The 25,481-nt window shown below is 42.0% G+C and overlaps 2 protein-coding genes across 7 annotated transcripts in view; both read right to left on the minus strand.

Moving 5' to 3' along the window:
* Positions 1 to 574: 574 nt before the first annotated feature.
* The window catches only part of LOC110801546 (uncharacterized), a 41,350-nt gene continuing 16,443 nt past the window's right edge, over positions 575 to 25,481 (minus strand). For all 5 annotated transcript variants that reach the window (XM_056827058.1, XM_056827060.1, XM_056827057.1 and 2 more), the window contains one exon: positions 575 to 1,434. In XM_056827058.1, the coding sequence (XP_056683036.1) occupies positions 726 to 1,199 (474 nt within the window). In that variant the 5' untranslated portion in view covers positions 1,200 to 1,434 and the 3' untranslated portion in view covers positions 575 to 725. The remainder of the gene's footprint in view (positions 1,435 to 25,481) is intronic.
* LOC130459592 (uncharacterized) lies at positions 14,614 to 23,662 on the minus strand. Of its 2 annotated transcripts, none has more exons than XM_056827054.1 (2): positions 15,947 to 23,662; positions 14,614 to 14,831 (listed from the first exon to the last, which is right to left on the minus strand). In XM_056827054.1, exon 1 carries the CDS (start codon positions 22,256 to 22,258, stop codon positions 20,741 to 20,743), a length of 1,518 nt encoding a protein of 505 aa, XP_056683032.1. In that variant the 5' UTR covers positions 22,259 to 23,662; the 3' UTR covers positions 14,614 to 14,831; positions 15,947 to 20,740. Both variants share the same exon structure in this region, with proteins under 2 accessions (XP_056683032.1, XP_056683033.1).

Below are 25,481 nucleotides of genomic sequence, written 5' to 3' on the forward strand. Positions count from 1 at the left end.
TTGCCACCATAAATCAGCTTCACCTCTCAGGTAGTACACAACACTGTTCACCCTAAGGTTTTCGGGGCAATTCACAGCTACAATGAGCTTATCAAACTCTCTCAACCAGTTTTCAAGCACACTTAGTTCAATCTCTCCGCTATACAGTCGAGGCTTGCTTTGAGCTATTTTCTTAAACATTTCCCCACCCGGATCATGCACCGGGTTGGCTCTAGTTTGAGCTAGGTCTCGAACTACCTCAGCTAGTTGTCTAACCACTTCAGAAATCTCTTGGTTATCCATATCCCTTCTCCTGAATAAAATAAAAAGGATAACTTTAATATTGGTTGGACATGACATTACTAAGGCACTAGTTCGACAACGAACCTACTCACAACAAGAACACATTTAGGCGCACCCTAGGGGAAGAGTTGGCGCCACTTTTGGGCCTTCTCACCCCACTATTCGATGCATGTAAATTTAGATGGTTGCTACTTGACCACCTTGCACATAAAATTTCATTGAAGAAATAACAATATATCCCTTTGCGATACCCACAAGACTTAGAATTGAGGATTGAACTTAAGAGATAACGAAAAGGAAATTCTATTCTTTTATTAATGCTTCAATGAATAAGTCTTACATCCACTAATGTCATAACATTTATTCTCCAACTATAATAAAACTAAAAACCATAAGTAGTAGCTTTGCCACTTTATTATTCAACGGAAAAATAAAACTAAGGATTACATTTCTCTAGAGACTAACGTCATCATGGCGATCTTTATTTCCTTGTATTGCTCTGGAGTAAAGTCTTGATCATTAGGATCATCCAAGTCTTCTTCCGGATCCGAGTCATCGTCCATAGCCTCATCATTCTGTTGTGGCTCACTATCAACCACATTGTTCTCTTCAAGCTCATCTTCAGATCCACTGGATATCTCAATGGTTGGTTCAGGAACTACCGGATTAGGATTTTCAATCTCTACTACATCATCATCACTATCCTCATCAACATCACTAGCTTGCTCATCATGGATCATGTCATCCTCACCATCACTTTCTATTCCTCCATAGCCCATACCTAGACCCGCAGAATACTTCCCATCCTCATAGCTATTCTCCGCAACCTCTAAGATAGTAGCAAGAACCTCAGAATCATACTTCCACCTACCATCTCTAGTCCCATATTTGTACCAATTAGGGGTACGTACCATCATTAAAATGCATGTCACTGAACTTGTTCTTGAGGTCTGTGTAAGGGTTCTTATGGGGCAAATAATGTATAACCATACTAGCCATCATATCTTTGTGCCTAAGGTGGGGCATATCCTTGGTCAAAGCCAAATAGTCGCAAGCAAACACGATCTTCTGAACATACATGCGAGGAGTCTCATTATCCATCTTCTCTAAGTATCCTAGATTGGTGAACTTAGAAGGTAGCATCCTTAATTCCTGAAAATTCACAACTAAAAAGTATTACTAACGCGTTCCCATAGAAATTCCAACCCAAAAAGGATATAATAATTAGTTCGTGGAGCCATACAATTTTCAATGCACAAATATATGCTCAACATGAAATATGATGCAATTAATCACATAAAGCAAGATAAAACATGATTCGAACGCATACATGGCACTTAATAAATAACATTGTCACATAATATGCATTCTTAGATGTGAGGGGGTCGAAAAAGCGCGAGGCTAATGCGTGACCTTGTCCCTCGTGGGTGTGACGATTATTTTTATTCAATCAAGTGTAATTGGATTTCCTGTGAGTATACACCCAATTGACTAGTAATATAGGAGTCGCCATTCAGTTTTTAACAACAATGAGAAAAACTGACAAAACCCGGTTATCGTGACATAAAGGGAGTGCAATTATGTTTGACCACGACGGCCGTAGGTTCCCTTGTGATCCCTGGTGTGGGGATCTCTCAATATACACCCGCAAGGTAGAGATTGAGGGTTCGGGGGACTGTAACTACCGAGAGGAGTAATTCGCTCGTCGATAACTCCAGAGGCAGGATATCCTTACTAGCTCAGCATAAATAATAGAAGGGACATGCGTTAACCATTAAACTAATCTGAATTGATTTTAGCAATATGCAACATATAATACTAATTCGATCCTGATTATCTGGTTTAAATAGCATTAAGGGACCTAGCATGATAATCCGATTTCCCAAAAATATTATATTTGTTAGGCATGATAGAACAATCATATTAGGTTAGTTTAACAGTTCATAAAAAGGGCGAGGAAAGCAGTTAAATCATCGAAAAGGGACACATTACGACGCACCCTTGAGAGGTGCGTCACGGTTCTCAGAAAACTAACCACTTTGACTTTGCTATTTCTCCTTTTTATTTAACGAATCTCGATTATGGGACAGGAATCATTATGTTCGATTTATGGATCGATTGCGACAGAATGCGTGAACAGTTTCGCAGCGAGAGGCTTAGGCTAAGGGGTTTAGAGTCAATACTCAGAGTATATTATGTGTTGTTGTGTGTCCTTTCACGTCGAAACTAGGGGCCTATTTAAAGGGAAGAGTTCGTGGAAAGATAGAATTGCAGAGTTCTAATCCGCAAAGAATTAGGAAAAGAGACGTACCCAGGTACTTTCAGCGCCCAGGCCTGGGCGCCGAAGATTTCGGCGCCCAGAGCCAGGCGTTGAAAATAGGATCCGGGCAGTTTTGTTTAGTCAGATTCGGATTCCTAAAATCCGTAGAGTTTGAGATTAATTCGAGTCTTTTAGCGCATATCAATTTCATGACGGAATGCGTCTGGGCCCGTTACGAACTCTAGGCTCGTTAGGATTTTGATTAATACGTAACTCTTATTTCTGAATCCTATTAGGAAAAGGATTCTCGCGGTTTCCTATCTCATTTAGGATTTATGTTGGAGTGCAACACCTAATTCTGACAGGTTTCTATCTTTTATGATTTGCCACTTTTAGACGCTACCTTTTACGGCAGTTACTATTTTTACCAGGTTTCCATAAATAGCAGGTTTCGGGTGAAATGAAATAGGGAATCGAGATTCGTTTATTTTATAGGAGATGCGTTGTCAAGTGGAGTTTTTATGCTTTCATCATCGAACCTTTCCCTTGCGGGAATGGGGACAAAAGTAGGTGTCTACAGTTAGCCCCCACTTTGACTGAGTCTTGGAGTAAGACGATGGTCAAAGTATTAGACGGAGTGCGTCACACAAGCCATGGTGTATGTGACCTGTTTTGCGAAGAGTCTCACGAGCCCCCGACTGATAACATTTGACTTAAGGGTCATCACTTGAAGTGTCGACATATCCCTCACGTGTCATTGGGATTTTTCAACTGATAGTATAAAAACTTCCTCACTTTGTCATTGGAAGGATCTAAAGATGCGTAGAAACTCCCTCACTTTGTCATTGGGAGTAAGTACAGATGTTTTCGAAATTAAAGCTGTAAAGTGTAATTGGGCCTGGCCAAGCCCAATCACGAGGTAAAACGTTTTTAAAGATTCTCATTTTCAGGGCTAGCTAAACGAGAAAACCCCCTTGTTTTTATAGGACGTAAAACGAAGGAAAATCCAACAAACCAATCCTTTAATTTTTGGAAAAAGGGAAAACCAATAAAAGTTATCGCTGCAGCGACTAAGGACCTGCGCTGTTAGTGACGCAGACCCCGCCCGCCGAAGGTGGGCGAGCCTGTCCGCTGAGGGTGGACCCCCCGTCCGATAGAAGTGGACGAATCTGTTTTGAAAATAAGGACCTACGCGGTTTGTGACGTAGACCCCGCCGGCTGAAGATGGCGAGCCTGTCCGCTGAGGGTGGACCCCCCGTCCGATAGAAGTGGACGAATCTGTTTTGAAAATAAGGACCTACGCGGTTTGTGACGTAGACCCCGCCGGCTGAAGATGGCGAGCCTGTCCGCTGAGGGTGGACCCCCCGTCCAATAGAAGTGGACGAATCTGTTTTGAAAATAAGGACCTACGCGGTTTGTGACGTAGACCCCGCCGGCTGAAGATGGCGAGCCTGTCCGCTGAGGGTGGACCCCCCGTCCGATAGAAGTGGACGAATCTGTTTGAAATTTTTGTTTTTTTTTTTTTTTTTGAAAATAAGGACCTACGTGGTTTGCGCCGTAGACCCCGCCGGCTGAAGATGGCGAGCCTATTTTAATTTTGAAGACTTTATTCTTTGAAAAACTGAGGACCTGCGCGGCTAGTAACGCAAACTCCGCCCGCTGAGGGTGGGCGAGCCCATTTTGAATATCTTATTTTGCCTATGTAGAAGAGCTTTTGGTGATTACAACCTGTTGGTGGGTCGTAATATTTCCTGATTAGATGTGTCCTATAAGTGGGTCCACACTATGTATATTTAACAATATATTTTGAGATATCCAAACATGATAGGTGCGTGGCGCAGTCTGGGAATGTGATTTTGATTGCGCGCTCTTTGTTGGAGTCCACTTTTCGCGAGCCCCCAAGTGTTGGGGCTCGTCGGTTGTTTTTCGCGTCTTGTAATCATGTTCGGGGTCACGCTCGTATGTGCGAGCGACCTCCTATAGTAGTGTGCTATTTTAGTGAAGCCGTAGAGTGCGACTTTAGCTTTCAGGCGACATCCGGTTTTGGCTTGGCCCGGATTATCCCTTTGACAGACAGACATTTTCTATTCGGAAAACCAATGACTTGACGACACATATTTTTGGTGTTTCGAAGAATGACCATGATATTTAACTTGCTTTTTTTTTTGAAAAGTGTACATGAGCGTTTTCTGAGATGAGTCTAAGTTTCGACCAAGTTTCAATGTTATTATTATTTTTTGCTTATTTGGGGAGCTAAAGGTGCTTTGGGCTTGATCTTACTTTTAATAGGGCCTCGTGTTTTAGCAACACGGTCTTAAGTCCTTTCCTATTCCGTGTTTTTGTGAAATCTGGGCCTTGGGCTGCATTTTCAGCGCCCCAGCTCAGGCGTTAAAAATTCCGGCGCCCAGAGGTGGGCGCTGAAAGTTCTTTCCTGGTAATATTTGATTTTCGGATTTCTAAACACGTTTCCGAATGGGATCAGGATGTTTATTGGGTGCGTTCATCTATATATAGGGGATAGATACGTCCTTATTTTCCACCACTCTCAAATTCTTTCTCTCTTTTTGCTGTGCTCTAATTTATTTACTGCTTTTGCCATGTCGACCCCTACTTTCTCACTCCAACGGACTGTTAGGCGTTGGCTACGAGCCCTTACTCCCACAGAAAAAGCTTTGTTAAAAGAATACCACTTAGAGGCACTTTTAGGCTTACAACAAATTAATATTGATTATAATTTTCTGCATGCTGCCCTAAACTTTTGGGACTCCGATCATCATGTTTTTTCCTTTCGGGGCAATGAAATATGTCCTTTGCCTGATGAATTTGCTGCGATCCTTGGTTATCCTACTAATGCTACTCCTGTTACCCCGGGCACTATTGAAGAGGGTAAAACAACCATAAGGGCTTTCCTAGGGCTAGATGATAACATGTTTGCTGAACTTGTTGTAGACGATAAGGTTAACTTGGCAAAACTTGTAAAACATCATTTTAGGCCTAGTAAGAATATGACCGAACAAAAATTGAACATTCGAGCCCTTGTATTTTGCTTGTTGAATCATTATTTGCTGTCGAATAATAATGGTGAGTTCGGTGACATAAGGCTGATCCCCTTGATTAGCCAGATGGAAAGTTGCTATTCTATTATGCCGTTGGTTGTTGCTGAGACTTTGCTGAGTGCGGATGAGCTGAAGAAGGATGCCAAATCCGAAATTTTTAAGGGAAGCACCCTATTACTGCAGGTAATCTATTTTTTTCTTTGCGCACACATACGCCACTTTTATATATTTCTTTTTGCCTGGGGCTGAGTTTCAGCGCCCAGGGCTGGGCGCTGGAATATTCGGCGCCTGGTCCTGGGCGTTGAAACTGCGCCCCAGGAACCTTTTTTCTTTCTTTTCATTCTTTTGATTCGATCGTACCTGTTTTTGCAGATTTGGCTTGCGGAACGGCTTAGACTTTTGGAAGCTCCTGCCGATCCTAAACATTATCGCCCTATAGCTTTGGGTAACCGAAAATACTTGCACCAAGGCCAGGACGAGGCCGAATGGACCTCCTTTTTTACTTATGGCATTTGTTCTATTAAGTGGGTGGTACCATGGTGGGGTTTGACTACTATGACAGGGGGGTCTGATGTATCAGTTTATATTTCTTTGTTGGGGCTATCTTGTCCCATTTATATTTTCCCTTACCGAGTCATGCGTCAATATGGTTTAAGGCAGACTATCCCCTTTTCTGATACCGTACCACCTAAGGTAGCGACTTTTGCACAAACACGGGTCTTAGCGTGGGCTAGGTATTATGATGGTCTCCCGCGTTGGGCTGTAGCTACAAATGGGTTTGTGGGTCTTTCTGAAAACTATAAGTTGTGGATGAGTTCTGATGACAAGGATGTGAGGACCGAGGCTCGTAATGGGGAGCCGGCTGAGCTTTTGATACCTCGTATTCGTGTTAAGTATGAGGGTCCTGATTCTGCCAGACCTCGTACCTATAGTTTTAAGACTGTGAAAGCTCGTCCTGATCGAAAGCGAAAGGAAGTTCTTCCCCGTTCCAGTGTCAGGCCTAAAAAGATGCCTAACATGAAAGGGCCTGCTGTTGTTAAAAGAAATGCAAGCTCTCGCGGAGATCGTCGCCGGAACAATGTATGGGTTAGGAAGGCTCAGCCGCCTGTAGAAACAGTGGCTAGTCCAGTTGACGATAGTAATCCTTCTCCCACCACTGTTTGTGCCCTTGAGGCTGAGCGGGCTATAACTGAGAATGTTTCTAAAGCTTTGGCATCTTTGGAAGTTAGTGTCCAGGAGCCAGTTCTTATGGAGATTGATATTGGGGCAGCGCAGAAGACTATGGAGGTGGATCCTGCGAACATTGCTCTCTTCAAGACTTTATTTGATGATCCGGAAGAACTAGAGTAGTGTAGTTCTTTGCTAGGGTGTAGGTGCCCTCTATTTATTTCAGTTGTGTTTGTTTTTATTCCTAGCACTTTGTTTTCCTTCTTATTATATTTTAATAAAGGCGTATTTTTAGTCTCCATTCAATTTTGTTTATATGTCTAACACTTCTTTACACAAAGAATATAATTTTTTATTATTATTTGGACCGAATCCTTGGTAAGGATTGCCTACGTATCTTGTCAGAATCAGGTCGCGCGTAGTTCTTAGCTTTAGAATAACTTCTAGTATGCCGGATTTCGGTAGATATGTCCTGAAGTGGAAACATATTACTTAATCGGTCAAATGAGTGAAGTATTTGCCATTATTTTCATCTGCCGTTTTCCATAGGTTGCGTAAAATTCGACCAATTTGTTGGTAAACCTATTTGGATACGTACTGTACCCCCCAAGTGTTCGTTATTTTTCCGTTGTGTGCGGAAAAAATGACGAGCACTTTTCGAAAAAAGGAAAACTTTTGGCAGGCAGAGAGTTTCAACGCCCAGGCTGGGGCGTCAGAAATTTCGGCGCCCATCCCTGGGCGCTGAAAATAACTTGGGCGGTCAATTTTGACGTTTTTGCTTCACATGTTCTTGCGTTTATTTCTATTTCGTTTTTTGTGCCTTGATATTTTGCTCCGTAGTCGAAGTTAATTTTGATGCTATTTGGAGGCTTTTTTTACTGTTAGCGTGAAACGCATTTTTGTCCAGATTAATTTTTTCTATTGGTGACTCAAAACAGTTTTGAAAATGGAGTTAGGGTGCGGAACTTATGAAGATCTTTGTGGAGGGTATGATGGAATTTATGTGAAACCGCTGTTGGTGGATTCTATGTTTTATGAATTTATTTTTTTGGTAACATTTGCATTTGTTTTAAATTTTTGATTTCTTTTTGATTTTGGGTTGCATGGATTGGCTCTTATGATGACATTGGTTGGCTTTTTAGGTTTTGAGGATGGGATAGTGTGGTTTATTTTGTGGGTTTCGGGAACTGGTTCACATGGCATTATTTCAAAACCGAGTGGGCTTTGTTTGTTGGGCCTATAGTGGGCCGCTTCTTTATTATTATATTTTTTTATTTGCAAGTACATTTGGTGTTTATTTAGTGTTAGAATAAAAAATTTAGGAAAAATATTACGCCTTTATTGATTTGGAAAGTAAGGAAAACACACCGAAATAAAACTGACCCATATTCTAAAGGGCCTTAGGACCATCTAAAGTCTCTATTATTTTTTCTATCAATCTAAAGAACTACTAGGCGCTTTTTACTAATGGTGCTCTATGTGGCTCAAGCCTGAGGTTTAGTCTCATATATCTTTGGTCCTTCACCGGTACTCATCTTGAATTCCATTCCTTTTGCGTTGACCCACTGATATGTCTTCACCCATCCGTCCCCGACCTCTTGTGGTGTTGATGCAGGAGAGATTAACCGGGTTGGATCGAAACCTTCATCTTGTAAAGCTAGGGTAGTCATCACAGTCTCGTTCTCCATAGGCCTCGATTCGTTAAACAATGTCCATAGAGCCTGGTTGTCCAATATTTCAGCTATTTTAGTCTTGGTGAGGTGGGGTGCCTCATCCAAGGTGTGGCAATCATGGAAAATTTCAAATCCGGGTTTTAGCAAGCCATCCTGAACGAAGGGTTCAGGGAAATCACAGCATGGGTGTTCTTCTCCTTCCCGAACAAACATCCCGTTAAGGGTCCTTTGATATGGGGGAAGGAGGGTGGTTTGTTTGGCTTTGTTAAGGCGTAGCCTAGATAGGCGGTCAGCAATATCTTCCTCCGTTGGTTCATAACCTAAGCCAAAGGGAGTAGATTTGTCGGGAAAATGATGGAATGTGCATTCCTTCTTCCTTATGCCCAATGGGGTTCCTGGGAAATAACCTTGAGCTAACAGCATTCTAGGGATGACTCGGGATGCACGCGGGTCTAGGAATGCTGGATCATAATCTTCGATGAACTGGATTGTTTCTTCCATTTGAAACCCATAAAGGTCATCTGCAGTTTCGGCCGTTCCAACCATAGTACAATTGAAGTCGAGAGGAGGGGCGCGGATATCTAGTATTACCCCGTTATGGTTAAGTTTAACCATTTGGTGCAAGGTAGAAGCCACACCTCCTAAGTCATGGAGCCAAGGTCGCCCCAAGAGGAGGTTGAAAGTGGGCTTGATGTCGATTATTTGAAACTCCGTGGTGCGTGCCACAGGCCCGGTTTGTATGCTAAGGTTGATTTTTCCCAATACAGGCCTTCGGGAGTTATCATAAGCTCGTACCCCTTGCGTGGAGGTTTGGAAGTCGTCGTTTCCCAGCCCTAAGCAATGGGCGGTTCGCAATGGGCAGACATTAACCGCCGAACCATTAGCTACGAGCGCTAGGAGGATGTTTTGTCCTTTGCATCCAACCACTAAGTAAAGGGCTTTATTGTGAGCACCCCCCTCTTTGGGTAAGTCTTTATCAGTGAAAACTATGGCCTTTTCTCCAGCATCTCTCGTGACATGGCTAACCAATGAGTCAGGTGTGATATCTGTGGGTACTGAGATGAGGTCAAGTGAGCGAATAAGCTTTTCGCGATGTTCCTTTGAAGTACACATAAGATCCCATATGGTAATCTCAGCCTTGGTTCTTTTCAGTTGTTTCAGGAGAGGATTTTCAATGACTTCCGCGACGGTGGCGTGCCGCCCGTTCTCAGGAGTTTGCCTAACCGGGATGTCGTCCATAGGAGGTGGGTGAATATCCGGTTAGTATATCCTTCCGGATCGGGTGAGGTTGTCGACCTCGGGCTCCTGAGGGGTGGTGTCAATGAGAGCATTCCCGGGCCAAGTTTCAGTGAAGAGGTCCTGGCCCGAGACTTGAGATAGGTAAATATCTTCGGCATCATCGTTCCACACACCGCATACTTCCCCCTCGATTCGATCCATAGGTACCACAGCGAGTGGTGCACCTTGAGGTGTAATATACACCGTGGGGTCGAAATTCTCTGGTTGGTCGAGAGAGATGTGACAAGAGCCGAGTGGGCTCTTGTTGTTGTTGGGTTTGCCAACGTTAGGGAGAGGTATTACTTCATCCTCTATCATGTCCTGGATCGTATGTTTTAGATGCCAGCAGCTTTCAGTGTCATGCCCATTTCCTTGATGGAATTTGCAGTAAGTACCTTCGACCCAATATTTGTTTTTGACAGGAGGGTCACGGGTGGGGCCTATGGGTCTCAACTTTCCTTGATTGGTTAGTCTTTCAAAGGCTTGTACCAAAGTTGACCCGAGTGGGGCAAACTTTCGGTCTCGGACCCATCTTATAGGGTATCTTCGGGCGGGAGCCTCTTCTACAGCACGGACTTCTTGGGCTTGGGGTGCGTTACCCCGATTATAGGTGTTGGTCTTATATGCAGGTTTGCTCTGTATGGTTTTGGCGAGGTCGTCCTCGATTTTTATTCCCACATCATAAACCCTTTTGAAAGTGTCGAGTCCCAGGTACCTAAGGTGTTGTCTGTAAGCCGGGTCTAAGTTGTCAATGAATTTTTGGACCAATTCTGTTTCGGGAGGCCTATTGATTAGCTGGGCCGCCTGGTCCCTCCATCTAGCAAAGTAGCTTGTGAAACCCTCATTTTTCTTTTGGAAGAGAACTTCCAGCTCGCGCATGGTGACTTGGAAATCCATGTTCGACGAGTATTGCTTGATGAAGACATTGACAAAGTCTTCCCAAGTGGGGAAGAGCTTAGGGTCCTGGTGATAGTACCATTTGAGCGGCACAGGTTCCAAGGACAAAGGAAAGGCAGGTAGGTACATGGACTTGTCCACGCCTTTCAAGTTCATGGTGTTCACAAAGCTCAGTAGATGATCACGGGGGTTATCCGTGGCCTTGAACTTTGGTAAGTCAGATGAACTGAACTTTTCTGGTAATTTGCCAGAAAAAGGTTCAGGCTCGAGGGAGAAGTATTTGCTCCCCATGGTTTGCTGTAGGACCATTTTTTCAATCCTCTTCTCGTTTTCGAGGTCATTTTTGGCTTGCGCAGCCGCTAAGGCTTCATTTTCCATTTTCAGTTGGCCCATGAGTTGGGTCATTTGGACCATCTGGTCTCGCAAATCTTCGATGGACATGTTTGGAGGTGCGAATCGAGGTTGGGCAAGCGGAGATCTTTGAAATGAGGGACGACGGACGGAGCTTGGAGCTACTAAACCTGATGTTGGTGATGTATCTTCGAGACGCACTAGCCGTTGATTCCCTGATCGGCAGCAAGTGGCAGGACCGGTCCTAGGCATAAGATAAGCTAAAGTTTAGGTTCCCAAAGTTTCAAGCATTACTTATTCTAGACTTCGACTCTCTAAATTGTTTTTTCACTTTTTCGCTCTTTCTTCTGTCGTTACACATTTTGGGGGTTTTTTTTATTTTGGTCATTCTTTGGATTTTCGAAACACTTGCCTGTGTGACATTCATAGTTGTTAGCATGCTCGGTTTTGGTGCCGAGCATTGCCGTCGTAGGAGGTCTAACGACGACACAAAGAGTTATTAATTTTTCGCGAGTCGCCTTTTGAAATCGAGTGCTTTTCTTACGCCCTCGTAGCAATTCTTTTGATGAACATTTTTTGTGCTACGTACTTTCTTTTTGCTTGGGCACCGAAGCTGCTGCGCCTGACCAGAAAGCCAAGCAGCAACTTCAGCGCCCAACAGTGGGCGTGAGAAATTTTGGCGCCCAGCCAGGGGCGTTGAAAAATGCGTCCCTGGCTGGTTCTCGTTTTCTGTTTTCTGTTTATGCGACTTCGATTTGCGTGCTTGCCTAATAACGTCCTTCACGCGTAACAGCGTTTGTGGGATTCGTTACAGGCCATCCTGAGTGTCGCTTATTTTGTGGCGATCATTCAGGTTTGCGGAACACGTGCTTCGGTATAACTCTTTGGCAAATTAGTCTATGAATGTTTGGGAAATTTTTAAGGTTATTGGTTTTCTAGGATAGTTTGTTACACACAATTACATATTTCGCTACACATAACATTACAAACATGGATTTGAAAATTAAATATGCCACGTAGTTTATGATAGGCTTCTATGGGTAGTTTATTTACGCCTAGCTTGGTACCGCTTCTATCGTAGATCCAACACATGCCCCGGTCGAGGTAGTGTCTTCAACAGACGAATTTCGCCCAAGAGGCCAACCCGTAAGTGCAAGCCAAGGGGGCATGCAGGCGAGAGGGACCTAATGGGCGAGCGATTGGGTTCGGGATAGGTGTACTACCTGCACAAGTACCGAGTGGGAAACATGCGCGGCGTATGCACCCCCCTATTGGCGAAAAAAGGTATCCTTAGTCCCAACTCCCGAGGGAGCCGAGATTCGTTATGATGTTCTGCCCGTTCACATTAATATGCTGATTTTCAGGTCGTCCCAACTTGATGGGGAAATAAACGCGGGGTAGGATCGTTTCACCCTTCGGCTATTTTGATTACCTACAAGCACGAGTATTTCCTTCACTATCCCCAGTGGAGTCGCCACTGTGAGGGGGTCGAAAAAGCGCGAGGCTAATGCGTGACCTTGTCCCTCGTGGGTGTGACGATTATTTTTATTCAATCAAGTGTAATTGGATTTCCTGTGAGTATACACCCAATTGACTAGTAATATAGGAGTCGTCATTCAGTTTTTAACAACAATGAGAAAAACTGACAAAACCCGGTTATCGTGACATAAAGGGAGTGCAATTATGTTTGACCACGACGGCCGTAGGTTCCCTTGTGATCCCTGGTGTGGGGATCTCTCAATATACACCCGCAAGGTAGAGATTGAGGGTTCGGGGGACTGTAACTACCGAGAGGAGTAATTCGCTCGTCGATAACTCCAGAGGCAGGATATCCTTACTAGCTCAGCATAAATAATTGAAGGGACATGCGTTAACCATTAAACTAATCTGAATTGATTTTAGCAATATGCAACATATAATACTAATTCGATCGTGATTATCTGGTTTAAATAGCATTAAGGGACCTAGCATGATAATCCGATTTCCCAAAAATATTATATTTGTTAGGCGTGATAGAACAATCATATTAGGCTAGTTTAACAGTTCATAAAAAGGGCGAGAAAAGCAGTTAAATCATCGAAAAGGGACACATTACGACGCACCCTTGAGAGGTGCGTCACGGTTCTCAGAAAACTAACCACTTTGACTTTGCTATTTCTCCTTTTTATTTAACGAATCTCGATTATGGGACAGGATACGTTCTGTTCGATTTATGGATCGATTGCGACAGAACGCGTGAACAGTTTCGCAGCGAGAGGCTTAGGCTAAGGGGTTTAGAGTCAATACTCAGAGTATATTATGTGTTGTTGTGTGTCCTTTCACGTCGAAACTAGGGGCCTATTTATAGGGAAGAGTTCGTGGAAAGATAGAATTGCAGAGTTCTAATCCGCAAAGAATTAGGAAAAGAGACGTACCCAGGTACTTTCAGCGCCCAGGCCTGGGCGCCGAAGATTTCGGCGCCCAGAGCCAGGCGTTGAAAATAGGATCTGGGCAGTTTTGTTTAGTCAGATTCGGATTCCTAAGATCCGTAGAGTTTGAGATTAATTCGAATCTTTTAGCGCGTATCAATTTCATGACGGAATGCGTCTGGGCCCGTTACGAACTCTAGGCTCGTTAGGATTTTGATTAATACGTAACTCTTATTTCCGAATCCTATTAGGAATAGGATTCTCGCGGTTTCCTATCTCATTTAGGATTTATGTTGGAGTGCAACACCTAATTCTGACAGGTTTCTATCTTTTATGATTTGCCACTTTTAGACGCTACCTTTTACGGCAGTTACTATTTTAAGCAGGTTTCCATAAATAGCAGGTTTCCATAAATAGCAGGTTTCGGGTGAAATGAAATAGGGAATCGAGATTCGTTTATTTTATAGGAGATGCGTTGTCAAGTGGAGTTTTTATGTTTTCATCATCGAACCTTTCCCTTGCGGGAATGGGGACAAAAGTAGGTGTCTACATTAGACTAATATGCCCTTCTTAGTCTACCCATTCCTCACTTGAAAATAATATTAATTTTCGAAATTAATTAAGAAATAACTCCTAACTTAGTTGAAATTATTTAAATTAAAATCGAAAATTAATAAGAATTATTAATTTATTAAACGAATTAATTTCGGATAATTAAAAATAATAAAAAAAAAAGAAATTCGAAAATTTCAAAAATATATTTTCGAAAAAAAAATATTCGAATAATAATAAATAAATAAATAAAATTAATTCGGATATTTAAATAAAAGAATTTCCGAAAATAATAAAATAATTCGAATTTAATTCGACAATCTCGAAAAAAAAATCGAAAAAAAACTAATTCAATTAAATAATAATCCCAACTTTTCAACTCGTTTCAAACGACCCAAAATAATTAATATTTGACCTTTAAAATATTGAGTACTCAAAAAAATACGTTTTGACTTTAGGAAAATAATAGTTAAAAATCTTAAAGTTCCGCATTAGTCTCCGATTACCACTTTGTAGTATTGATTACTACAAAGAAGGAATGAAAGTAAGATCTAGTATACCACTTTGTAACACCCTAATAATTTCTTGCTTTTATAAAATCATTTTCCAACTTAAAATAAAGGATTTACTAAAGTATTACCGCCACCGTGATAACGGTTAAGGCTATTACCAGAATTACGCAGCGGAAATTAATGTCAACTAACTTTTAAAAACATAATTAATGAAATATTGAGGCCTCCTACAATTTGGAACCATAACGGCCCAAAAACCAAAGTATAAATAGTTCAAAGTTCAAACATTTCAAACATAATTAAATTATAATTAAGTAGTTCAAAATACGAAAACATGCAACTCTCTCGATCATCCCAAGCCACATGATTCCGATCAACCAACCTGCTATATTATTCTACTCCCCATCAATGCAAGTGCAAATGATAGATCATCATAGGGTCATTAAGGCAAAGGCCATGACCAAACACACAAAGCACGTAGTCAGCAAAAGCTGAGTACTTACACGAATAGAGTGAATGAAACTAAAACATGCATCACTAACTAAGTACTAATCAACATGCAAAACCATTAAATAAATAACAAGCAAATCATGAATACAAGACTCGACTCTTGACTCACAATTTAATTAGAATAAGCTTCGAACGGGCCAAAAGAAAGTTCCATAAATTAAAGGAAAAGGTGATGGGAGCCAACCATACACCAATAAATAATAAATTCGGGCCATACCGAGTGTCGGGCCATACCGACGGAATTCCTGCAAATAATATAAATGAAACAACGTCTTGTATCATTAGTAGGAGTACGAGCTTTCCGGCAAGACTCCCCCATTGTTCATACTCAAGGTACATACGTTCCAAGAGTTTTGAAGCTTGTTCTGGTTGCACTTTACGTTTATTAATATTTTATTAAAGGTGAACTCAAGACTCAACAACATACACACATAAAATTAATAAACAACAACCAAAACACTCTTATTTTAATATTTTTAAGAATTGTGATCAACCAAGCAAGACTCTTGTGAAAATTACTACCATGTTCCTCCTCACTAAAGTGAGATTCCACATCATGCCCATTAACATGAGGGTTGTGCCCTTGCACGGCAAATCCTAATTCATTTCATAAAAAATATTCCCAACTGAACCCTACATGTGCGGTGGCTTACGTGAACTAACCCTTCACATGTGGTAAAATAAATAGTACAACGAAGTACGAATAATTGGCTCAAAGTATGCTAGACATCCCGTACAATAGCATACAAATAAATAATCCATCCATTGCATGTGAAACAAACCATACATGCATAAATATTGAACAACATGATTGATAATGAAATCCATACTCATAATAATCTCAACATGCTTGTTCAATCAACAATTCAATAATTCCAATAATATTAATCCACACGATCGTTCACCAAAACATATATGAACCCACATAATATAATTCACATCATCAACAATCATGTAATGTCCTTGACAAAAAGTGTGGTCGCCCTAGACTTGTACGTACCTTGAATACCTAAGCGTAGGGGCCACTTTGCAACAACGAGCACTCACTCAGAAATCACCTCCTATTAACAAAATAATGAAACTTAAATTATTTCCATGTTCATTAATTTTCCAGCAACTTTATAAAATCTAAAACCTTATTTAAACTTTAGAATTCAATCGTTTTTCAATAATATAATCGTCTCAATTTGCAAAACCAATTCCTAGTACGAAAACGTACTTTTTCCGCCTTTAAAATCAATAAAAATCAACACTTTAAGCCTTTATTCAAATCTGAAAATATAATTGATTATCATAATTAAAATCATCACCTAATTATGCTAATCAATTGACTCATTAGGTCTAGATTAAAACCCTAACTTGAAAATCTCATTAAAACCAATTTATCATCATAAAAATCAATTCTTTATTCAATAAACGAATCTGAAAATTCATAATTTATTTAATAATTAAAACAAGCCTAATGAATCATAACACGTAAATCCTCAATGCTACTCCTGTTACCCCGGGCACTATTGAAGAGGGTAAAACAACCATAAGGGCTTTCCTAGGGCTAGATGATAACATGTTTGCTGAACTTGTTGTAGACGATAAGGTTAACTTGGCAAAACTTGTAAAACATCATTTTAGGCCTAGTAAGAATATGACCGAACAAAAATTGAACATTCGAGCCCTTGTATTTTGCTTGTTGAATCATTATTTGCTGTCGAATAATAATGGTGAGTTCGGTGACATAAGGCTGATCCCCTTGATTAGCCAGATGGAAAGTTGCTATTCTATTATGCCGTTGGTTGTTGCTGAGACTTTGCTGAGTGCGGATGAGCTGAAGAAGGATGCCAAATCCGAAATTTTTAAGGGAAGCACCCTATTACTGCAGGTAATCTATTTTTTTCTTTGCGCACACATACGCCACTTTTATATATTTCTTTTTGCCTGGGGCTGAGTTTCAGCGCCCAGGGCTGGGCGCTGGAATATTCGGCGCCTGGTCCTGGGCGTTGAAACTGCGCCCCAGGAACCTTTTTTCTTTCTTTTCATTCTTTTGATTCGATCGTACCTGTTTTTGCAGATTTGGCTTGCGGAACGGCTTAGACTTTTGGAAGCTCCTGCCGATCCTAAACATTATCGCCCTATAGCTTTGGGTAACCGAAAATACTTGCACCAAGGCCAGGACGAGGCCGAATGGACCTCCTTTTTTACTTATGGCATTTGTTCTATTAAGTGGGTGGTACCATGGTGGGGTTTGACTACTATGACAGGGGGGTCTGATGTATCAGTTTATATTTCTTTGTTGGGGCTATCTTGTCCCATTTATATTTTCCCTTACCGAGTCATGCGTCAATATGGTTTAAGGCAGACTATCCCCTTTTCTGATACCGTACCACCTAAGGTAGCGACTTTTGCACAAACACGGGTCTTAGCGTGGGCTAGGTATTATGATGGTCTCCCGCGTTGGGCTGTAGCTACAAATGGGTTTGTGGGTCTTTCTGAAAACTATAAGTTGTGGATGAGTTCTGATGACAAGGATGTGAGGACCGAGGCTCGTAATGGGGAGCCGGCTGAGCTTTTGATACCTCGTATTCGTGTTAAGTATGAGGGTCCTGATTCTGCCAGACCTCGTACCTATAGTTTTAAGACTGTGAAAGCTCGTCCTGATCGAAAGCGAAAGGAAGTTCTTCCCCGTTCCAGTGTCAGGCCTAAAAAGATGCCTAACATGAAAGGGCCTGCTGTTGTTAAAAGAAATGCAAGCTCTCGCGGAGATCGTCGCCGGAACAATGTATGGGTTAGGAAGGCTCAGCCGCCTGTAGAAACAGTGGCTAGTCCAGTTGACGATAGTAATCCTTCTCCCACCACTGTTTGTGCCCTTGAGGCTGAGCGGGCTATAACTGAGAATGTTTCTAAAGCTTTGGCATCTTTGGAAGTTAGTGTCCAGGAGCCAGTTCTTATGGAGATTGATATTGGGGCAGCGCAGAAGACTATGGAGGTGGATCCTGCGAACATTGCTCTCTTCAAGACTTTATTTGATGATCCGGAAGAACTAGAGTAGTGTAGTTCTTTGCTAGGGTGTAGGTGCCCTCTATTTATTTCAGTTGTGTTTGTTTTTATTCCTAGCACTTTGTTTTCCTTCTTATTATATTTTAATAAAGGCGTATTTTTAGTCTCCATTCAATTTTGTTTATATGTCTAACACTTCTTTACACAAAGAATATAATTTTTTATTATTATTTGGACCGAATCCTTGGTAAGGATTGCCTACGTATCTTGTCAGAATCAGGTCGCGCGTAGTTCTTAGCTTTAGAATAACTTCTAGTATGCCGGATTTCGGTAGATATGTCCTGAAGTGGAAACATATTACTTAATCGGTCAAATGAGTGAAGTATTTGCCATTATTTTCATCTGCCGTTTTCCATAGGTTGCGTAAAATTCGACCAATTTGTTGGTAAACCTATTTGGATACGTACTGTACCCCCCAAGTGTTCGTTATTTTTCCGTTGTGTGCGGAAAAAATGACGAGCACTTTTCGAAAAAAGGAAAACTTTTGGCAGGCAGAGAGTTTCAACGCCCAGGCTGGGGCGTCAGAAATTTCGGCGCCCAGCCCTGGGCGCTGAAAATAACTTGGGCGGTCAATTTTGACGTTTTTGCTTCACATGTTCTTGCGTTTATTTCTATTTCGTTTTTTGTGCCTTGATATTTTGCTCCGTAGTTAAAGTTAATTTTGATGCTATTTGGAGGCTTTTTTTACTGTTAGCGTGAAACGCATTTTTGTCCAGATTAATTTTTTCTATTGGTGACTCAAAACAGTTTTGAAAATGGAGTTAGGGTGCGGAACTTATGAAGATCTTTGTGGAGGGTATGATGGAATTTATGTGAAACCGCTGTTGGTGGATTCTATGTTTTATGAATTTATTTTTTTGGTAACATTTGCATTTGTTTTAAATTTTTGATTTCTTTTTGATTTTGGGTTGCATGGATTGGCTCTTATGATGACATTGGTTGGCTTTTTAGGTTTTGAGGATGGGATAGTGTGGTTTATTTTGTGGGTTTCGGGAACTGGTTCACATGGCATTATTTCAAAACCGAGTGGGCTTTGTTTGTTGGGCCTATAGTGGGCCGCTTCTTTATTATTATATTTTTTTATTTGCAAGTACATTTGGTGTTTATTTAGTGTTAGAATAAAAATTTTAGGAAAAATATTACGCCTTTATTGATTTGGAAAGTAAGGAAAACACACCGAAATAAAACTGACCCATATTCTAAAGGGCCTTAGGACCATCTAAAGTCTCTATTATTTTTTCTATCAATCTAAAGAACTACTAGGCGCTTTTTACTAATGGTGCTCTATGTGGCTCAAGCCTGGGGTTTAGTCTCATAAATCTTTGGTCCTTCACCGGTACTCATCTTGAATTCCATTCCTTTTGCGTTGACCCACTGATATGTCTTCACCCATCCGTCCCCGACCTCTTGTGGTGTTGATGCAGGAGAGATTAACCGGGTTGGATCGAAACCTTCATCTTGTAAAGCTAGGGTAGTCATCACAGTCTCGTTCTCCATAGGCCTCGATTCGTTAAACAATGTCCATAGAGCCTGGTTTGTCCAATATTTCAGCTATTTTAGTCTTGGTGAGGTGGGGTGCCTCATCCAAGGTGTGGCAATCATGGAAAATTTCAAATCCGGGTTTTAGCAAGCCATCCTGAACGAAGGGTTCAGGGAAATCACAGCATGGGTGTTCTTCTCCTTCCCGAACAAACATCCCGTTAAGGGTCCTTTGATATGGGGGAAGGAGGGTGGTTTGTTTGGCTTTGTTAAGGCGTAGCCTATATAGGCGGTCAGCAATATCTTCCTCCGTTGGTTCATAACCTAAGCCAAAGGGAGTAGATTTGTCGGGAAAAGGATGGAATGTGCATTCCTTCTTCCTTATTCCCAATGGGGTTCCTGGGAAATAACCTTGAGCTAACAGCATTCTAGGGATGACTCGGGATGCATGCGGGTCTAGGAATGCTGGATCATAATCTTCGATGAACTGGATTGTTTCTTCCATTTGAAACCCATAAAGGTCATCTGCAGTTTCGGCCGTTCCAACCATAGTACAATTGAAGTCGAGAGGAGGGGCGCGGATATCTAGTATTACCCCGTTATGGTTAAGTTTAACCATTTGGTGCAAGGTAGAAGCCACACCTCCTAAGTCATGGAGCCAAGGTCGCCCCAAGAGGAGGTTGAAAGTGGGCTTGATGTCGATTATTTGAAACTCCGTGGTGCGTGCCACAGGCCCGGTTTGTATGCTAAGGTTGATTTTTCCCAATACAGGCCTTCGGGAGTTATCATAAGCTCGTACCCCTTGCGTGGAGGTTTGGAAGTCGTCGTTTCCCAGCCCTAAGCAATGGGCGGTTCGCAATGGGCAGACATTAACCGCCGAACCATTAGCTACGAGCGCTAGGAGGATGTTTTGTCCTTTGCATCCAACCACTAAGTAAAGGGCTTTATTGTGAGCACCCCCCTCTTTGGGTAAGTCTTTATCAGTGAAAACTATGGCCTTTTCTCCAGCATCTCTCGTGACATGGCTAACCAATGAGTCAGGTGTGATATCTGTGGGTACTGAGATGAGGTCAAGTGAGCGAATAAGCTTTTCGCGATGTTCCTTTGAAGTACACATAAGATCCCATATGGTAATCTCAGCCTTGGTTCTTTTCAGTTGTTTCAGGAGAGGATTTTCAATGACTTCCGCGACGGTGGCGTGCCGCCCGTTCTCAGGAGTTTGCCTAACCGGGATGTCGTCCATAGGAGGTGGGTGAATATCCGGTTAGTATATCCTTCCGGATCGGGTGAGGTTGTCGACCTCGGGCTCCTGAGGGGTGGTGTCAATGAGAGCATTCCCGGGCCAAGTTTCAGTGAAGAGGTCCTGGCCCGAGACTTGAGATAGGTAAATATCTTCGGCATCATCGTTCCACACACCGCATACTTCCCCCTCGATTCGATCCATAGGTACCACAGCGAGTGGTGCACCTTGAGGTGTAATATACACCGTGGGGTCGAAATTCTCTGGTTGGTCGAGAGAGATGTGACAAGAGCCGAGTGGGCTCTTGTTGTTGTTGGGTTTGCCAACGTTAGGGAGAGGTATTACTTCATCCTCTATCATGTCCTGGATCGTATGTTTTAGATGCCAGCAGCTTTCAGTGTCATGCCCATTTCCTTGATGGAATTTGCAGTAAGTACCTTCGACCCAATATTTGTTTTTGACAGGAGGGTCACGGGTGGGGCCTATGGGTCTCAACTTTCCTTGATTGGTTAGTCTTTCAAAGGCTTGTACCAAAGTTGACCCGAGTGGGGCAAACTTTCGGTCTCGGACCCATCTTATAGGGTATCTTCGGGCGGGAGCCTCTTCTACAGCACGGACTTCTTGGGCTTGGGGTGCGTTACCCCGATTATAGGTGTTGGTCTTATATGCAGGTTTGCTCTGTATGGTTTTGGCGAGGTCGTCCTCGATTTTTATTCCCACATCATAAACCCTTTTGAAAGTGTCGAGTCCCAGGTACCTAAGGTGTTGTCTGTAAGCCGGGTCTAAGTTGTCAATGAATTTTTGGACCAATTCTGTTTCGGGAGGCCTATTGATTAGCTGGGCCGCCTGGTCCCTCCATCTAGCAAAGTAGCTTGTGAAACCCTCATTTTTCTTTTGGAAGAGAACTTCCAGCTCGCGCATGGTGACTTGGAAATCCATGTTCGACGAGTATTGCTTGATGAAGACATTGACAAAGTCTTCCCAAGTGGGGAAGAGCTTAGGGTCCTGGTGATAGTACCATTTGAGCGGCACAGGTTCCAAGGACAAAGGAAAGGCAGGTAGGTACATGGACTTGTCCACGCCTTTCAAGTTCATGGTGTTCACAAAGCTCAGTAGATGATCACGGGGGTTATCCGTGGCCTTGAACTTTGGTAAGTCAGATGAACTGAACTTTTCTGGTAATTTGCCAGAAAAAGGTTCAGGCTCGAGGGAGAAGTATTTGCTCCCCATGGTTTGCTGTAGGACCATTTTTTCAATCCTCTTCTCGTTTTCGAGGTCATTTTTGGCTTGCGCAGCCGCTAAGGCTTCATTTTCCATTTTCAGTTGGCCCATGAGTTGGGTCATTTGGACCATCTGGTCTCGCAAATCTTCGATGGACATGTTTGGAGGTGCGAATCGAGGTTGGGCAAGCGGAGATCTTTGAAATGAGGGACGACGGACGGAGCTTGGAGCTACTAAACCTGATGTTGGTGATGTATCTTCGAGACGCACTAGCCGTTGATTCCCTGATCGGCAGCAAGTGGCAGGACCGGTCCTAGGCATAAGATAAGCTAAAGTTTAGGTTCCCAAAGTTTCAAGCATTACTTATTCTAGACTTCGACTCTCTAAATTGTTTTTTCACTTTTTCGCTCTTTCTTCTGTCGTTACACATTTTGGGGGTTTTTTTTATTTTGGTCATTCTTTGGATTTTCGAAACACTTGCCTGTGTGACATTCATAGTTGTTAGCATGCTCGGTTTTGGTGCCGAGCATTGCCGTCGTAGGAGGTCTAACGACGACACAAAGAGTTATTAATTTTTCGCGAGTCGCCTTTTGAAATCGAGTGCTTTTCTTACGCCCTCGTAGCAATTCTTTTGATGAACATTTTTTGTGCTACGTACTTTCTTTTTGCTTGGGCACCGAAGCTGCTGCGCCTGACCAGAAAGCCAAGCAGCAACTTCAGCGCCCAACAGTGGGCGTGAGAAATTTTGGCGCCCAGCCAGGGGCGTTGAAAAATGCGTCCCTGGCTGGTTCTCGTTTTCTGTTTTCTGTTTATGCGACTTCGATTTGCGTGCTTGCCTAATAACGTCCTTCACGCGTAACAGCGTTTGTGGGATTCGTTACAGGCCATCCTGAGTGTCGCTTATTTTGTGGCGATCATTCGGGTTTGCGGAACACGTGCTTCGGTATAACTCTTTGGCAAATTAGTCTATGAATGTTTGGGAAATTTTTAAGGTTATTGGTTTTCTAGGATAGTTTGTTACACACAATTACATATTTCGCTACACATAACATTACAAACATGGATTTGAAAATTAAATATGCCACGTAGTTTATGATAGGCTTCTATGGGTAGTTTATTTACGCCTAGCTTGGTACCGCTTCTATCGTAGATCCAACACATGCCCCGGTCAAGGTAGTGTCTTCAACAGACGAATTTCGCCCAAGAGGCCAACCCGTAAGTGCAAGCCAAGGGGGCATGCAGGCGAGAGGGACCTAATGGGCGAGCGATTGGGTTCGGGATAGGTGTACTACCTGCACAAGTACCGAGTGGGAAACATGCGCGGCGTATGCACCCCCCTATTGGCGAAAAAAGGTATCCTTAGTCCCAACTCCCGAGGGAGCCGAGATTCGTTATGATGTTCTGCCCGTTCACATTAATATGCTGATTTTCAGGTCGTCCCAACTTGATGGGGAAATAAACGCGGGGTAGGATCGTTTCACCCTTCGGCTATTTTGATTACCTACAAGCACGAGTATTTCCTTCACTATCCCCAGTGGAGTCGCCACTGTGAGGGGGTCGAAAAAGCGCGAGGCTAATGCGTGACCTTGTCCCTCGTGGGTGTGACGATTATTTTTATTCAATCAAGTGTAATTGGATTTCCTGTGAGTATACACCCAATTGACTAGTAATATAGGAGTCGTCATTCAGTTTTTAACAACAATGAGAAAAACTGACAAAACCCGGTTATCGTGACATAAAGGGAGTGCAATTATGTTTGACCACGACGGCCGTAGGTTCCCTTGTGATCCCTGGTGTGGGGATCTCTCAATATACACCCGCAAGGTAGAGATTGAGGGTTCGGGGGACTGTAACTACCGAGAGGAGTAATTCGCTCGTCGATAACTCCAGAGGCAGGATATCCTTACTAGCTCAGCATAAATAATTGAAGGGACATGCGTTAACCATTAAACTAATCTGAATTGATTTTAGCAATATGCAACATATAATACTAATTCGATCGTGATTATCTGGTTTAAATAGCATTAAGGGACCTAGCATGATAATCCGATTTCCCAAAAATATTATATTTGTTAGGCGTGATAGAACAATCATATTAGGCTAGTTTAACAGTTCATAAAAAGGGCGAGAAAAGCAGTTAAATCATCGAAAAGGGACACATTACGACGCACCCTTGAGAGGTGCGTCACGGTTCTCAGAAAACTAACCACTTTGACTTTGCTATTTCTCCTTTTTATTTAACGAATCTCGATTATGGGACAGGATACGTTCTGTTCGATTTATGGATCGATTGCGACAGAACGCGTGAACAGTTTCGCAGCGAGAGGCTTAGGCTAAGGGGTTTAGAGTCAATACTCAGAGTATATTATGTGTTGTTGTGTGTCCTTTCACGTCGAAACTAGGGGCCTATTTATAGGGAAGAGTTCGTGGAAAGATAGAATTGCAGAGTTCTAATCCGCAAAGAATTAGGAAAAGAGACGTACCCAGGTACTTTCAGCGCCCAGGCCTGGGCGCCGAAGATTTCGGCGCCCAGAGCCAGGCGTTGAAAATAGGATCTGGGCAGTTTTGTTTAGTCAGATTCGGATTCCTAAGATCCGTAGAGTTTGAGATTAATTCGAATCTTTTAGCGCGTATCAATTTCATGACGGAATGCGTCTGGGCCCGTTACGAACTCTAGGCTCGTTAGGATTTTGATTAATACGTAACTCTTATTTCCGAATCCTATTAGGAATAGGATTCTCGCGGTTTCCTATCTCATTTAGGATTTATGTTGGAGTGCAACACCTAATTCTGACAGGTTTCTATCTTTTATGATTTGCCACTTTTAGACGCTACCTTTTACGGCAGTTACTATTTTAAGCAGGTTTCCATAAATAGCAGGTTTCCATAAATAGTAGGTTTCGGGTGAAATGAAATAGGGAATCGAGATTCGTTTATTTTATAGGAGATGCGTTGTCAAGTGGAGTTTTTATGTTTTCATCATCGAACCTTTCCCTTGCGGGAATGGGGACAAAAGTAGGTGTCTACATTAGACTAATATGCCCTTCTTAGTCTACCCATTCCTCACTTGAAAATAATATTAATTTTCGAAATTAATTAAGAAATAACTCCTAACTTAGTTGAAATTATTTAAATTAAAATCGAAAATTAATAAGAATTATTAATTTATTAAACGAATTAATTTCGGATAATTAAAAATAAAAAAAAAATAAAAAATTCGAAAATTTCAAAAATATATTTTCGAAAAAAAAATATTCGAATAATAATAAATAAATAAATAAAATTAATTCGGATATTTAAATAAAAGAATTTCCGAAAATAATAAAATAATTCGAATTTAATTCGACAATCTCGAAAAAAAAATCGAAAAAAAACTAATTAAATTAAATAATAATCCCAACTTTTCAACTCGTTTCAAACGACCCAAAATAATTAATATTTGACCTTTAAAATATTGAGTACTCAAAATAATACGTTTTGACTTTAGGAAAATAATAGTTAAAAATCTTAAAGTTCCGCATTAGTCTCCGATTACCACTTTGTA

Source organism: Spinacia oleracea, chromosome 4 (genome assembly GCF_020520425.1).
Source record: "Spinacia oleracea cultivar Varoflay chromosome 4, BTI_SOV_V1, whole genome shotgun sequence".
Taxonomy (NCBI): domain Eukaryota; kingdom Viridiplantae; phylum Streptophyta; class Magnoliopsida; order Caryophyllales; family Amaranthaceae; genus Spinacia; species Spinacia oleracea.

Coding starts and splice junctions, on each gene's coding strand:
- LOC130459592 (XM_056827054.1), bottom strand. CDS start 22,258: ATGCCTAGGACCGGTCCTGCCACTTGCTGCCGATCAGGGAATCAACGG.